Source organism: Trachurus trachurus (genome assembly GCF_905171665.1).
Source record: "Trachurus trachurus genome assembly, chromosome: 21".
NCBI classification, from domain to species: Eukaryota; Metazoa; Chordata; class Actinopteri; order Carangiformes; family Carangidae; genus Trachurus; species Trachurus trachurus.
The window spans coordinates 34093516-34110512 of NC_139899.1; the positions used below are offsets into that span (position 1 = coordinate 34093516).

Here is a 16997-nt window from a genome sequence, read left to right on the forward strand (position 1 = left end):
ACCCAGAGTTCATGACCATAGGTGAGGGTGGGAACGTAGATCGACCGGTAAATCGAGAGATTTGCCTTTCGGCTCAGCTCCTTCTTCACCACGACGGACCAATACAACGACCGCATTACTGCGGCCGCTGCACCGATCCGCCTGTCGATCTTGCGCTCCATCCTTCCCTCACTCGTGAACAAGACCCCAAGATACTTAAACTCCTCCACCTGAGGCAGGAACTCTCCCCCGACCTGGATGGTGCAAGCCACCTTTTTCCGGTCGAAAACCATGGCCTCGGATTTAGAGGTGCTGATTCTCATCCCAGCTGCTTCACACTCGGCTGCAAACCGAGGTCCTGGCTCGAGGGAGCCAACAAGACCACATCATCCGCAAAAAGCAGAGATGAAATCAAGTGGCTCCTGAATCGTACCCCCTCCGGCCCTTGGCTGCACCTAGAAATTCTGTCCATAAAAATAATGAACAGAACCGGTGACAAAGGGCAGCCCTGCCGGAGTCCAACACGCACCGGGAACAGGTCTGACTTACTGCCGGCAATGCGAACCAAGCTCCTGCTCCGGTCGTACAGGGACTCAGCAGAGGGCCTCCGACCCCATACTCTCGGAGCACCTCCCACAGGATGCCACGTGGGACACGGTCGAAAGCCTTCTCCAAGTCCACAAAACACATGTGGACTGGTTGGGCAAATTCCCATGCGCCCTCGAGCACCCTGCGGAGGGTGTAGAGCTGGTCCAGTGTTCCACTGCCAGGACGGCCTGGTGCCACGTGCACTGATGGACACCCTTATGCTCGAACATGGTGTTCGTTATGGACAAACTGTGGCTAGCACAGAAGTCCAATAACAAAACACCACTCGGGTTCAGATCAGGGAGGCCGTTCCTCCCTCTCCAGGTAACACTGTCGCTGCCCACGTGAGTGTTGAAGTCCCCCAGCAGAACGATGGAGTCCCCGGTTGGAGCACTTTCCAGCACCCCTCCCAGGGCCTCCAGGAAGGCCACGTACTCTGCACTGCCGTTCGGCCCGTAGGCCGAGACAACAGTGAGAGGCCTATCCCCGACCCGAAGGCGCAGGGAAACAAGCCTCTCGTTAAGTAGACAGTACTAAATACAGGCAGGGTTGGGTTTTTTGCTGGGAAGATTTTTTTTTTATGTTTCTGTTCAGGAGCTTTGTAACAAAAGATCATGTGGGGATCAATAGGCCTAATTGTGATTCTGATATCACATGTTAAATGCAGGTTAAACAATAATTGCAGTTAATTATACCACACCCAAACTTTATTTTCATAATTAATAGTTGCCGCCCAGTTCGTTTTAGGTGTGTAATTACAGTCAATTAAGCCACACCCAAACTTAATTTTCATCTTTCAGCTGCTGCCAAATTAGTTTTGCGCCTGTCGAGTTCCACCTGCACAAACACACAGAGGCCTAATGTTGATGACGTGGAACACTTGAGATGAAACTCTTTTGTCTTACTCCACTGGTGAGTCATGTTATCTTTGTTCCACTGATGAGTGCTTTTTATCTCTCGTGATCTCTACCCAACGACCTCAACTCAACTTTTTAAAGGGATAGTTCACCCAAAATTGAAATTCCACTCATTATCTACTCCCCCTCATGTGGACTAAGGGCTGGGAGAAGTTTCAGAGTCCTCCGTGGCTTCTCTGAGTTACAGGGGGTCTCGGCGTAGCAGTGCATGTCCATATAACAGTTGCAAATGGATACCAACTGTCTTCGTAACAAAAAGACACACCAAAAAACATCCAAATACCTCCATGCTGCTCGTATGTAATGTCCGTCTTGTATTGAAGCCCGAAATGCGAAATTGTCCCGAAAAAAATTAAATAAGTCTATATTTCAAGCTTGTTTGTAGCGGAAGCTTCTCGAAGCTCCTCTTCCCGGGTCGTCAAATTTGGATGAACTGGGAAGAGGACGGACCCTGGTTTGTCCAAATTTGACGAACCGGGAAGAGGAGCTTCCGCTACAAAATCTTTAGTTTTACTTAAATTAGTTGAAGCAAACATGAATACACGCCACAGCAAAAGATACTGCATCTGGGATTTTGTAGCCTAGGACCTGACATGATATTTAAGGACAGCACCAAGTCTTCTAGTGTGACCGACATGGTCTGACCTGCCCTGAGTGGGTTTCGAACCCTGGTCTCCCGCACCATGGGTGACGATGACTTGGCAAGTGGGTTAGCACGTCTTTTATGGGCGAGTGAGTTTAACTTCAGTCGTCACTTCTCCTCACTGGTACCTCATGACTGTGGCACACCCGCGGACCTCCGTTACAATTGCAACATCTATCTTTTTCCGTTCTTCAAGAACGACCGCTCTTAGAGTCTGGATGCTGGATGGAGAGTGATGCTCAGTCAGTACGTTTACATGCAGAGCTTAATCGAGCTATGCTCAAAATTCGATTTTGGTGTCTAATCGGACTTCTGTCCTTGTCTCAATATACATGCAACTCATGCCCCCTCATGCGTCGTCGCCCGTTGTTTCAGCGGGTTAATACGCCCGCTGTCCTGTTGACTTTTCTGTCAACTTGTAAAAAACTGAACATAAACAACTTAGTAAGCTTAATAATACATTCTCAACTGCTACAACTACAGTTCCTGACCAAATGCGCCAGTCTGGGCCGGATTTAGGCTGAGAATAGGATACGGGCTTCCTCTCTCTCTCTTTTTTTTTATTTTTTATAAAACACTCTTGCTGGTCGCGCTGTGTGAAATGCATTGAATCGGCGCTGACATTGGGTTTTTTTCTTTACTTGGCCGGGTTCAGGCGGCTTCTCTGCACTTGGTGCCGTCTCTACTGTTGTGGAGCATGCGCACATGCATTGTCCAGCTTCAGTCCGACTAAGGCGAATACATGACGGAGAAAATCGAATTCCAATCGCATTATCTGGGTGTCTTAATCAGAGTTCTCCAACTCCGATTTCAGTCGGACTAAGGTGTTTACATGCACTTCAGTTGTCCAGTTATAATTGGATTAAGGCAATAATTCGTTTTTTTCAAGTGTCATGTAAAGTACTGACTGTGTGCAAATTAACATATCATGATTGCAATCAATTTAGCACATCTTTTGTGCTTTTCTTCTCTTCATTTCTAACAAACTTGTTTCAGTTTTTGCTGGAATGTGAAACCTGGTGCATGCGTGGTCTCTTTTCTCTCTTGCTCGCTTGCTCCCAATCTGCATAATAAATTACATTTATTATACAATTTCTTTGTCTTATTATTTGCAAATTGAGCGATCGAGGGGGCGGAGCTTCTGGGCTCATGACATAAAAAGCCTCTCGTCTGGATCTTCAGCAGCAGAATCTTCAGCAGCAGAATCTTCACAGCGACACGGTGAGTACACTCCTTCATCCTTCTCATACGACCTGCGCTGCTTCATTCATATCTAAATGATTAGAAATAATTTGTTCATGTTACCACTGTCGGGTGCTCGATGACATCATCACTGTTCCTATTTGATATTTTGCAGAAAAGTGAATGTTTGATTAAGGAAACTAAGGAAGGGCAACATCATCGTGTTTTATAATTAATAACCAGAGTCACAGTAACAGATCAGTTTGGAGAAGCAGAACTTCCTGCCCAGGTATCTGTTCATACTGTAAAACACATCAGCCACTTGGAAATTCAAGACGGCCGCCATATCTGGTAAAAAAAGAAAAAAAAAGAAGTTATTTTCTATGGAAGCGTATTGCATTCACTTAAATAAAAAATAAAAAATCAGTTTTTAATTTATTTTTTGGTCTGTTTTTCGAGGTTATTTTTTCTGTTTTTCTGACTAATCTTTTTTCCTGTTTTTCTGGCTATTTTTTCCCCTGTTTTTTTGAGTAATTTTTTCTGTTTTTCACATGCCTTAATTGACCTGGTACGGTATAGAAAGTTGAAGACGGGGCATATGTGCGGAGCAGGAGTCACCATAGATGGGAGTCTTGCAGGTTGGATGTTCTTGCGAGATTCCGAAGCATCTCAGAGAAAAAAAATAGCATGAAAAACAGAAAAAATTACTCAAAAAAACAGGGGGAAAAAATAGCCAGAAAAACAGGAAAAAAGATTAGTCAGAAAAACAGGGGGAAAAAATACTCAGATAAACAGAAAAAATTACCTTGAAAAACAGACCAATAAATAAATTACTCAGAAAAACTGGATTTTTTTTTAATTCAAGTGAATGTAATACGCTTCCGTAATTTTCAGCTATTTTCTTACATAAATGATCTGTGTGTCAAATCAAACGACCAGAAGACAAATTCACTTCAATCAAATAAATGAAAGTATAATTTCGCAAAAATAAGGCTGTCAACTAGCATTAATGCTAGCAACTGTTGACCCTCGCAGACCTTTGGGTTTATAGCAGTTTTAAAATACTTTGTATTATATGCAAAATCTGTCATGTAGTTTTGCATGTTATAAATTGTACAAGTATGACGGCCATTTGTGACCTTCAAGTTGCTAATCTGCTTCTCTTTTTTAATGACCCTGAGAGAAAAACAGACTAGTGTTGGTGTTTAATAAGATTAATGTGACTTCCCTTTCTGCAGGTTTGACTTTTTAAAGATGAGACTTGCATTCCTTCTCCTCGTTGCTGTCTCCATGGGGACGGCTGGTAACTATTCACCTTTCCTTTGTGTCGTTATTCGCTTCTCTGTAACTGCAAATGCACATTTTATTTTTTAGTTTACAAGGGAATGATGTTGAACTTGTGTCTGTAACTTATGCCAAACGTCTGTTCTTCAGACGGCGTCACCATCCAGACTTTGGTGTTTCCCAGTCAGACGAGCACCAGCGTCGTTGAGTTGACTCCTCTGCAGCCGATGCAGCTGAGTGCCTTCACCCTGTGTATGAACGTGGCCATGGAGGCCAACACCCCTCCAGGGCGAGAAATCATCCTGTTTGCCTACAGGAGTCCAAACCGTGATGAACTCACCGTGTGGATGTTAACAGACGGCAGGTAGATGTCCTCTCTCCACACAAGGCCGCATTCAGACTACACAACATTTTTATCTTTACCTGATGGTCTCCTGGTGAAAATCGGCCTGAACTTGTGTAGTCTGATCCGGCCTCGAAGATGAATGGTTGTTAACACAAACGTGAACATGGCTTTGAGGCCAACACATGTCAATGAGTTTGTCCCTATGTTCCCCGATCGGGGAATATAGGACCCTTTTTCAGAAAAAGGGTCCTATATTCCCCACTGTTGCTGATCCATGGACTCTCTCTATCTATCTGGTCTTTTTTACTAAACTTAACCAACTTTCTTTATTGCCTAAACCCAACCAATGGGACAACTCAACTTCTCACTCAAAAATAGGCAAAAATCGGGGCGGCGTTTAGCTCACTTGGCCCCACGTTGAGGCTATAATCCTCACTGCAGGCGGCCCCGGTTCGAATCCCGCATTGGACGGCCCTTTCCTTCGAGTCGTTCCCCCTCTCTGCCTCCCCATTTCCTGTCTCTCTCTCTCAAATGTGCTATCAATTAAAGGCATTAAAAGCCCAAAAAATATATACTTTACAATACGTCACAACTCCACTTCCAGGTATGGGTACAATAATTGCATGTTCCCCTGGTCCTTTTGGGGAAAAGTGGGGAACATAGGATCCTTCTCTAGAAAAAGGGTCCTATGTTCCCCAGTCCCATACAAAGTGGGGAACATAGGGATGATCCCGTCTCTATCTATGATCTGTAACTGATGAAAACCCTTTGAGTACTTTCATGTCCATGTGTCCAGGTTGGCCCTCTACCTGGAAGGAAATGGTGCTCCGTTCGCACTCCCTCAGCTCGGGATCCAAGAGACTCACATGTGCCTCACCTGGGAGTCAGAATCAGGTGCAACTTCCTTCTTCCTGAACGGGAGGAAGAGCATGACCAAAATCTACGGGAAGGGTCTCGTGGTCCCAGCTGGAGGGAAGGTTTTACTCGGTCAGGATGCTGACCAAGGCTTTGGAGCTTTTGACATCAATCAGAGTTTCGTTGGGGACATCTCCGACCTTCACATGTGGGACTATGTCCTCTCAGGCAGCGCCATCCAGAGCCTGTACTCCGGAAAGAGAGTGGAGAGAGGAAATGTGTTCGACTGGGAAACAGTCGACATGACGGTGGACGGGGAGGTGGAGGTCGTTATTCGTGAGCTGTAGGTTTAAAACCTGAGGCCACAATATAATCCTGTGACTTTGTTGAGTTTGTTGGTTAAACTGAAGTCAAAGCTGTTGATCTGATGAACTCTGAAAAGTCCAATAAAAACTTGCATTGAAAAAGATGTCGGTGGTGCAGAAATACTTAATGATGAACCAATTTTCAATGTGTCAACTATAGTGTGACTCTCAAGAGTCATTATTATTATTCCATGCAGTAGAAAGGTAGAACTTTGTATTAAAGGGATATTCCGGTGTAAGTTTAACCCATGGTCTAAGTCACCGTCAGACCCAGTAGAACCCAGTAGAACCCCCCCCCCCCCCCTCCCCTCCAGAGATCAAGTTACCGACCACAATCTTCGCTAGTTGTAGCAACTTCAGCACAGACAGCCAGATAGAAAACACTGCTGTCTATGGAGCCACCAGCCAACCTCCATCAAAAAGCCGCTCGTAGCCACAAATAATCCCCAGAAGAGCACCAAACATCAACAGTGCAAACAGGGTCCCAGCCCATAATACCAGACATTTTAGTTTTTTTTTGTTGTTTTTGTGTTTGTCGTCGCCAAATGTGTCTTCACAGGGTTGTAGGATTGTGCAAGCTGTGCAGAGAGAGTTGGGGTTCACTCCATCTCCATGAAATGCTTTTGTTTTACTGCTGTTGCGCGATCAACTTTATGCCAGTACCAGTACGCTGCTCTTAATGTTCTATGTTATTGATGTTATTAAAAACTGGAAAAAATGGTAAAATATGCCTATTTTATGGCATCAACACGTTGGACATTTTTGTCCAATGTGGTAAATGTGCCAGTAATAAATATTAGGGTGCAAAGGTTAACCAGATTTGTAGGCAAAGGGTCGAGACTACAGGTGGAGGACTTGGATTTCTGTATGAAGGTGGATATTTCTGTGGTAGTGTGGAGATCAAAATTAGAGAATGAGAATATGAGAGGTGGAGCAGGAACACAACAGTCATTGCTTTTGCGTGGTGGAGTTAGTTGATCATGAATGCTAACAATTTTGCCATTGAATAAGTCCATAATTTTATTGCAGAGGGTAGTAGAGTACATGTGAGAGGCAAGAGTGTCTGGGGGGGGCGAGGTTGTTTGCCTCCGGGGGCCGTCGGGGAAGGGGAGTCCAAAGGGAGAGGTGGAAGCGACAGACACTTACACGCCAGGGCTCCGTATAGGAGCCTGCAGTGGAGAAATCAACTCAGAAATGTGGATAAGGGTGGCTAAATAGTAGGAAACTTACTGGTAGGGGCCTGAGACAGGCCTGCTCCGGTGAAATTGGCTCAGTAGATTCCGGTTTTTGATGAGAGATTAGGCCACAGCAGGTTGAAAACTGACAGCTGACAGGTATTTCCCTCGCTGTCAGGTGAGGTATAGTAAAATCACTCTTGGGGAGAAGCGAGTCTACAGATACCCCTGTCATTAAATACCAAGGCATCCCTCACATCACAGCCAGTGATAAGGCCAACATCTTCTGCCAAACCTTTGCAGAGAAGTGCACACTGCCTGGTGCCTCCAAGACCCCTCTGCCACAGTTCCCAACTTCTATCGGCCATGTCCACTTCAGACCCAAAGACATTAGGAACATCCTGCGCAACGTGGACCCAAAGAAGGCATTAGGGCCTGATGAAACTCCAACGAGGGTCCTCAGAGAGTGTGCCGCAGAACTGGCCTCTTTCAACTCCTCTCTGCACGTCTGCTCGTCCTGGGTGAGGGATCCCTCCTCTGTTGCTCATGTGATGCCTACAAATGTGTATGGTCACAAATTTTGAATTATTATATTTTATGTGTTTTTCTTATGAAAAGATAAGCCAATTCGATGTGTTTTCTAATGAGAGTATCACAAAGTGTGTGAGCGCTTGTTGTGGTACGCTGCGTCAGACTGACGTTCCTCAGACAGCTTCAAGCCTGCCATGGAGAACGCACAGAATGACTTCTGTCTCTTCTTTTCTGTGAAAACAGGTTAGTAAAGTGTGTTAACTGACCACAACTCAGGTATAAGGACTGTTAACATTTCATTAAAATTGAGGAATCTCAGGTCTGTCAGCTTTTCAGAGGCTGTAATACGCGGAAAAGCCCAGGTCCTGATAATATTAGTGGTAATGTCTTAAGAAATTGTGCAGACCAATTAGCACCTGTGTTTACAGGCCTTTTTAAGTCCTCCATCACCTCTGAAATTGTCCCTGCTCTTTGGAAAACTGCGGTCATTACACCAGTGCCAAAGACCTCAAATCCTAGTCAGCCTAGTGACTTTCGTCCTATAGCTCTGACATCACTTATAATGAAGTGCTTTGCGGCCTTGTAAAGAAATGTATTTTGTCTAACACACAGCATCTCTTAGACCCCCTGCAATTTGCCATTTAAAGAAACTTCTGTCTTTTAATGTTGAAAGGAGAATGCTCCAAATGTGTTATTGTGCCTTTACTGAAAGCATCCTTTCTTTTTGTATCACTTGCTGGTTTGGCAATGCCACAGAGGCACAGAAAAAGAGGGTTAGAGAAATTATTACCATATCTAGTAAATTGCTGGGCATCACTCTGCCATGTATGGAAGGCATCTACAGAGATAGGACAGAGAAAAAGGCAAGGAATATTATAGGTGACCAAAGGCACCCCCTTGCCCACTCATTTAACCCTCTTCCATCCGGGCGACGATATCGCCCCCCTCTGTTTACTAAAAACAGAGCAACATTTTCTTTTGTGCCTCAGGCCATTAAATCCCTTAATAATTGATAGTCACTGTTAGTGTTGGTCACCTCATAGCCTGCTCAGCTGGTCTGATCTGGTTAAGGCTGAGACAAACATAAAAAGTGTGACTCCCACTGATGATGAGTGTTGTTAATCTATGTGTGAAAGTTGTACTGTGCTGTTTCTATCTGTGTTGTTAGATGAAATGTCAAGAGTGTGATGTGCTGCAACTCAATTTCCCTACGGGGACAAATAAATTACTACTACTACTACTACTAAGGCGTTACTATTTGTAGTGGACAAATGAGGGGACTTTGTGTCATAATTTGAGAGCCCTACCACGAAAGCTTTGTTATGGGAGCTGAGACGAAAAGTATTACCATCCCTTGTCTCCCCTAAATGAACTGGCAGCCAAGAAAAGACGCCAAATATCTGGCATGCACAAAATGGCACAGGAGAGAAAACTAGGCTATATGTTTTTTTGCTTTTTCATCTGATATATTCTCATTTTGCTTGGAGGCATCATTGAAGTTATTTTATTTTCATTCATTATATTCATATTTCATTTTATTGAGAGGATTTACAGTATGCTGGCTTTTCAAATTCATATTTCTGATCTGGACATGTGCTGCTCTCATGTCAAGAGTCACTGTCGCTGTTTACTGGATGGTTATTTTTGATAGCTTTTAGTTTATTATCAACCAGGTGTTTTACAGTTGTTCTACCTGGAGACGATGCAGCCTCCACACCAGGGCTGCCCCTGACCAAAATGGGGCCCTAAGCGAAAACATTTCTTTAGGCCCTACTATAATCGATTATAATGCAAACTACAACCACTAATACTGGCAGTACTACTACTTCTATACTTATACTAATATTAATTTAAAAAAATATATATTGCTAATTGCTATCTATTATTACTATTATTGTCATAATTATTATCATTATTATTAATATTATTATTATTATAGGCTACAACTACAATCCTAATAAAACATACGAATTCAGTACCAAACAGACTGATATTTCAAAATGTAGCTACATTCAAATTTAGTTCATTCTTGTCAACTTAAGTATCAAATATACTCATTTCTATTTATCTCTAATATCTCCTCCAAAGCTGCCTGTCATAGATTAAATTCACCAACAGATGGCGACATTTTACATCCATTAAAATAACATTAGCCAAATCCTTGTGTGGTGATAAAATAGATTATAAACTTTAGCTGAAAATACGATCAACTGATAAATTTACCACTGCCTTTCAACAGAGGTGAATGCATATGCAGACAAAGGTGTTAACAAGACATTGTTGGCGCCGGTGGTGCGGCTGCCTGTTACCGCAGAGCTGTGTGTGTTACCGCAGGGGACTGTTTTATCACCTTTTCTGTTCAGCCTCTACACCTCAGACTTTCAACACAATTCAAGCACCTGCTTTCTGCAAAAATACTCAGATGACTCTGCTGTTGTGGGCTGCATTAAGGGGGGATGTGAGAGGGAATACAGGAGCACAGTCAGGGATTTTGGGGACTGGTGCACCCTCAACAACCTGAAGATCAACACCACAAAGACTAAAGAAATGGTCCTCGACTTTTTGGAATGGACTACCTCCCTCATTAAGATCCATTTCATATTATTCACTTTTTAAAAAGCAGTTAAAAATACATCTCAATTTCTCTTGAATTTCCCACTCTTTCCTCTCTCTTTCACTCTCTCCATATCCCACATCCTTACTCTGTCCTTTTATGAGTTTAATTAATTCATTAATTTTTTGTATATTATCTCTATTGTCCTTATTTGTTACCGAATTACTTTGCACTTTATCTCTTTATTTTTTTCTCATTTCTGTTTTCTTTTGCTCACATAACATTGATTATGTATGCACTTTATCTCCTTTTTATGTTTATTTGTTAGCCATTGAAATTTGTCTTGTTGTAATTTGTTATAGGGGTGGAACCTATGTACAAGCCAACCGGCTTCGTTCCCTCCTTGCACCATTGAAATTTGTGTGCTAAATAAATAAACTCAAACTCAAACTTTAGAAGGACAAGACCTAAAAACCCACTCCCTGTCACTATACTGGGCACAGACGTAGAAACTGTCTCCACATATAAATACCTGGGTGTGCTGCTGGACAACAAAATGGACTGGTCCAGCCACATGGAGGCAGTCTACAAAAAAGGGCAGAGCAGACTGTTTTTCCTCAGACGACTGCGGTCTTTTAACATTTGTCAGCCTCTGCTCTGTTCCTTTTATAAGTCTGTAGTGGCAAGTGCTCTTTTCTTTTGTGTGGTGTGTTGGGGGGCCGGAGCCCGTACTTCTGACCGGAATCGGCTGAACAAGCTCATCAAAAAGGCCAGCTCCACCATTGGCACCCCCCAGGACAGTGTGGAGCAGGTTGCAAACATGAGGATGTTGAGGAAATTAAACTCCATCCTGAACAACGACAGGCACCCACTCCATGCCCTTGAGGCATTCAGACTGAGCTCACACAGCAACAGGCTAATCCCTCCCAAATGTAGAACTGAGAGGAAGCTCAAGTCTTTTTTACCAGCTGCCATTAGGCTTTTTAACTCACAGTAATCATGTGCATATGCCATTTAGCTTCTCTTAATCATGTGACAGCGTCTCTCCCTCCTTTTAAAAAAATCTTATTTTAGACTTTGCCACTTTTACTTCTTTTTAAATCGCATTTTAGACTTTGCTGCTCCTATTCTCTGACATAAGTTTGTAACGGGTTGTGCAATATTGTTGTTATTGTATTATTCTGTATTTTTTTGTGCATGATGATGCGTGCTTGTGGTCTTGTGTTGTCTTCTGCTGCTGGTAACACTGTAATTTCCTGCAAAGGATTAATAAAGTATCTCTTTATCTTTATTTAATAAATGGTATGGGCCGCTGGAAAATCACTTTCATCTCCAGACCACAGTCTAGCTAAATGGACTGGAGGCTAGCATCTCTCCTCCTACCTCTTGAGTAGCAGCAGCAGCAGCAGCTGTGCTGAGCATGGAGGTTTAGTGCTTGCTTATGCCACAAAGTTTTACATATAGTACTGGGCCGTTAACACGAGTAACAGCGCTAAAAGTTTTGTAACAAAAGATCCTGTGGGGATCAATAGGCCTAATTGTGATTCTGATATCACATGTTGAATACAGGTTAAACAATAACTGCAGTTAATAATACCACACCCAAACTTTATTTTCATATTTAATAGCTGCTGCCCAGTTTGTTTGTAGGTTAAATACTGTATATCATGATGTGTTATAATTACATTAGGCTACACCACACCCAAACTTAATTTTGATCTTTCAGCTGCTGCTAATTAGTTTTGTGTCTGTTGAGTTGCACCTGCACAAACACACAGAGGCCTAGAGTTAATGTTGATGAAGTGGAACACTTGAGATAAAACTCTTTTTTTCTTCTTTTTTGTAATATATTCTCATATTCTGCGACAGCATTCATAAACATGTCTAACTCCACTGGTGAATCATGTTATCTTTGTTCCACTGATGAGGGCTTTTTATCTCCTCATGTGATCTCTACTCAACGACCTCAACTCATCTTTTCAAGATTTGAAAAGAACAATAGCACAAAGCTGAAGACCGTCATCTACTCACTCCATCCTGGTGGTTCAGCTATCACCTTCAGCAGGGAAGAGGTGGTGAGAGCCCCCAAGAGGACACAACTCAACACACTGGACCCGGCAACATCTGTGGGCGACCCTGAAGCACAGTGCTGAGCAGCTGGGGGAGGTTTTCCAGCAGCTGTTCCAGACCTCCATGGACTGCAGCACAGTGTCCTGGAAGTGGAAACATTCCACGGTCATTCCCATCCACAAGAAGGGCTCCACTAAAGGCGGGTACACAACTACAGGATTCTGCAAACATTCACAGATTAGGACACCATACACTTGATGATAACAAAAGACAGAGCTCACCAGATCTCTCTCTTCTGATCTTATAGTGGGTTAGGGTTAACTAACAGATTCTTCAGCAGAGTTATCAGGTTCTTCACGCTCAATATTACAAATCTCGCCTGGTCAAACGTGGTCAAACGTGGGCAAACATGGCGGACGAACAGGAAGATGCAATGGTGGTTGTTTTCATCATATTACTGTCTGAAAAAGACACAGAAAAACAAAACAACCTTGGAAAAAGTCATGGAGACGGTGGCTGTTGGTCCCCAAAACATTTTGCACTGGTTGGGTTTAGACAATGAAGAAAGGAGTTAATTTTAATAAAAAGACCAGGTAGAGGCTGGACAGGCAGACTAGTCGGTAACACTTTATTTTAAGGGGTCCTTGTTCCTGTGTATCTACCTAATTAATTACAGTGTAATTACCTATGTAACCGTATGTAATAACATGTACTTACATTGTAAATACATAGTGTATTTTGGTGTACTTACAGGTCCTTGTTACACTTGTAATAAGAAATGCCAAAGTGGCCTCTCTCTTTGCAAAAGCATTTCTTATTACAAGTGTAACAAGGACCTGTAAGTACACCAAAATACACTATGTATTTACAATGTAAGTACATGTTATTACATACGGTTACATAGGTAATTACACTGTAATTAATTAGGTAGATACACAGGAACAAGGACCCCTTAAAATAAAGTGTTACCGACTAGTCCCTGTCTGCGCTCTGCTGCGTAATTACACACAACCATGTGGGTCTTCCTCTATCAGCATGTCTTAAAGAAGGGAGGAGCCTGTTGAGTAACGCACATTTCCTTATACAAAGCCTTGTCGGAATGGTGGGACGATAGCATGTCGGAATAGCGGTATGTCGGAATGATGGTATGTCTAAATGGCGGGATGGCGGAGTGGTGGGATGTCGGAATGTCAATGTCCTTTGCAAACAGACAGAGCACAGATACAATGAGACAGACCCATTACATGCAGATTATTTACAGGTTTTGATTGACAGATTATCGAGGTTCAGGATCCAATCTACTGGTACCGACTGGCGAGGTGCCGGATCTTGTTCCAGCAGGTTCCAGCACAAATAAATCACTGGTTATTCAATAATCATTATAAACAAGGGTGAGTATATAGTGCTTAGTGCTTATATCCATAATGTCACTGTTTACTAAGTCAACATCTAGTATTAAAAAATAAGGTTTGTGCAGTGCCTGGGTGGAGCTGACCTGCTGACAGATGTGCAACTGACAGATGTGCAGCAGCTGACAGTGACTTTCCTCATCACTAAACCTATTCTACCATCTGATCCTCCCTCGCTCACATCTAGACGGGACGAAGTCTCCTGGACATATATGTACAGTGCTCAGCATAATTAGTACACACCCTTTAAAGGTTCATGAGGCAAGAAATGCACATGCGTTTTAAGTTTTTTACTGCTAATGGGCGATGAAGCGTTCAAAACCAAAAAGAATGAGCCCACTCGCGTATCTCTCCGTTGCCTTGAACAGGCTGTGTGCTGCATAATGCGCTGCAGTTCTGGGTCCGAATTTCCCGCGCTGTCCGCGGATGTGACGTCAAATGACGCTGCATGCGCATCCTCGACAGCTTCGGCTTTCCACCGCTTGCGAGCAGCGGTCGGCGGATGTCTTGCAGCCTAAACAGTCATGTGAGCAGCGAGTAGAGAAATAACGTCACTTTCTTAGATTTTAATATTTTTTCATGCGAGAAAGTGACAGTTTAGATTCCCAATCTGTTGTCAGTTTATCCAAATAACGTCTGTAAGTAGATTTGCTCCGACATTTTTCGGAGGAGTGCAGAGCCACACACGCAGCAGCAGCAGCAGCAGCAGCGGCTCGTCACAGAGGCTGCAGCCGGGGAGCTGAGCTCATCGGCCGGGCAGCAGCTGTCCTCTGTCCTCCTCCTCCCAGGGAAGAAAACCAGCCGAGTAACTTCCCCACAGGTTTTTAGAGGTTTTCTGCCGGCTGGTTGAATTGTTTTTAGGAGATAAATTCTGGTCTCATTGATGAAATCTAACAGTGGCACTGTGGCAGTCGCATTAGTTCATTTGAATGAAAAGAGAAGCTTCAGGTGTGTGTGAGCAGCGCAGCCTTGGGGCTCTGTACGTACAAAAATCACTTAATCACAATTTAGGCTACTTCAATAAATAAATACATAGTTTTACAATGAGCCGATTGATTCATCCGTGGTCAGTTTATCCAAACAACGCCTGTAAGGAAATTCTCCGACGTGTTCGGAGGAATGCAGAGCCACTAGAGCAGCCGAGCGGCACCAGCGGCTCACAGAGGCGGCGGCGGCCGGTGCTGACCTGATGCGGTCAACCTCCCGGTGTCGCGGTAAATTGAGCACTGTACAATGAGCGCGGCATGGCGCATTTACTGTTTATTAACAGCGCGACGTGTGTGTGTGTGTGTGTCGTGAGAGAGACAGCAGGTAGAGGGGCTGACTGGCAGAGATGAGAGTGAAAACTGTTCTTTTTTTCTGTGAGAGACTGCTGTGGCGGACCCAAACGAAACTGTGGCGGCTGATTAATGGAAAACACTGGTATAGTAACATTATGCCGTTTCCAATTCAGCCACAGTGTCACTGTCACAGCATCAGCTGTACTGCTGTGGAGAGTTGATGCGCGCTCCCGCACCAGCTTGGCTGATGGCTGCAGTAACCCTGACGGCCGCTACGGTCGTTGTATCGCTATTGAGTTTTATTCCTTGATCTTGCCTCAAGCTCCTTTAAAAGTAAGATTTTAATCAATATCTCAATGAACACGAGCAATTTGTTAAATCTTAACAAGACTGAGTTTTATAAAACATTTGTTTAACTCATAAAATGAAAGTAAGGTTAATAATATTACTAATTACTAATAATTAATAAGATTACAAAATTGCAAAATCTTTAGTTTTACTTAAATTAGTTGACGCAAACAGGAATACATCCCACAGCAAAAACTACCACATTTGGGATTTTTGTAGCACATGACCTGACATGATTTTGAAGGACAGCACCAAGTCTTCTAGTGTGACCGATGTGGTCTGACCTGCCCTGAGTGGGTTTCAAACCCGGGTCTCCAGCACCATGGGCGACGATGCAAACCATTTCGCCAAGAGGTCAATGACCACTTGGCAAGTGGGTTAGCACGTCTTGGATGGGCCAGTGAGTTTAACTTCAGTCGTCACTTCTCCTCACTGGTACCTCATGACTGTGGCTATATCTGCGGACCTCGTTACACTAGTACGGAATGAACTAGTTGGTGACACATTGCTACATCTATATTTTTCCATTCTTCAAGAACGACCGCTTTCAGAGCCTGGATGCTGGATGGAGAGTGATGCTCAGTGTGTGTGCAAATTTACATATTGTGTTTGCAATCAATGTAGCACATCTTTTCTCCTTTTCTTCTCTTCATTTCTAACAAACTTGTTTCAGTTTTTGCTGGAATGTGAAACCTGGTGCATGCCCAGTGTCTTTTCTCTCTCGCTTGCTTGCTCCCAATCAGCATAATAAATTACTTTTATTATACATTTTCAATAAATTTCGTGAAAGAAGAGTCTGTATAATGCCGTGCAAAGTAAAAGGGATAGAATATAAGTTATATTATATTGAGTAGTTGGTAGTAATATAAGTATTTATGTGGCATAAAAGGGGACATATTATAAGTTGAAAGTCTTGCTGTGCGCTCAGCAAACACAGCCAGCACATAAACGTTGTCGGCACACACGATTTAAGATGGTACTAAATGGCTAAAAACGCATTAAAAAGACAATAGACGATGAAACAAAAAACATGTACAAACACACCGTCTACTTGCTGCTGGTTACTTGCGTGCACATGCAACTGGACAACCTTCACTTTATTTTTCACTGATTGCTTCATTGCGTAACCTGACGATTGACATCTGTCAATCGAGTTTTTTTCCTTCCCCCCCTCTTTTCTTTTTTCTCAGATTAAAATGCGTCCAAACTCAGGCAAACGGGAGATCTGCAAGTAACTCCATAGAGAAATAAAACACAAACAGAGCACAGATACAATGAGATCCATTACACACAGATTATCTAAAGATTTTGATTGACAGATCCAATTAAATATAAGTAAACTGTGAACTGAGCCAGACGCTATCATCACTGTTTCTTTGGCTCTGGGCCTGCTGTTATTGTCAAGTGAGGTCTTATTATTTTTACATCAAGCGATCGAGGGGGCGGAGCTTCTGGGCTCATGACATAAAAA

The 16997-nt window shown here is 43.2% G+C and overlaps 1 protein-coding gene across 1 annotated transcript; it reads left to right on the forward strand.

Annotated features, from left to right (window-relative positions):
* The first annotated feature begins 4552 nt into the window (after positions 1-4552).
* Positions 4553-6254, forward strand: LOC311004478 (C-reactive protein-like). The gene is made up of 3 exons (XM_083996550.1): positions 4553-4612; positions 4744-4957; positions 5736-6254. Exons 1-3 carry the CDS (start codon positions 4564-4566, stop codon positions 6139-6141), a joined length of 669 nt encoding a protein of 222 aa, XP_083852676.1. The 5' UTR covers positions 4553-4563; the 3' UTR covers positions 6142-6254.
* The last annotated feature ends 10743 nt before the right edge of the window (positions 6255-16997 follow it).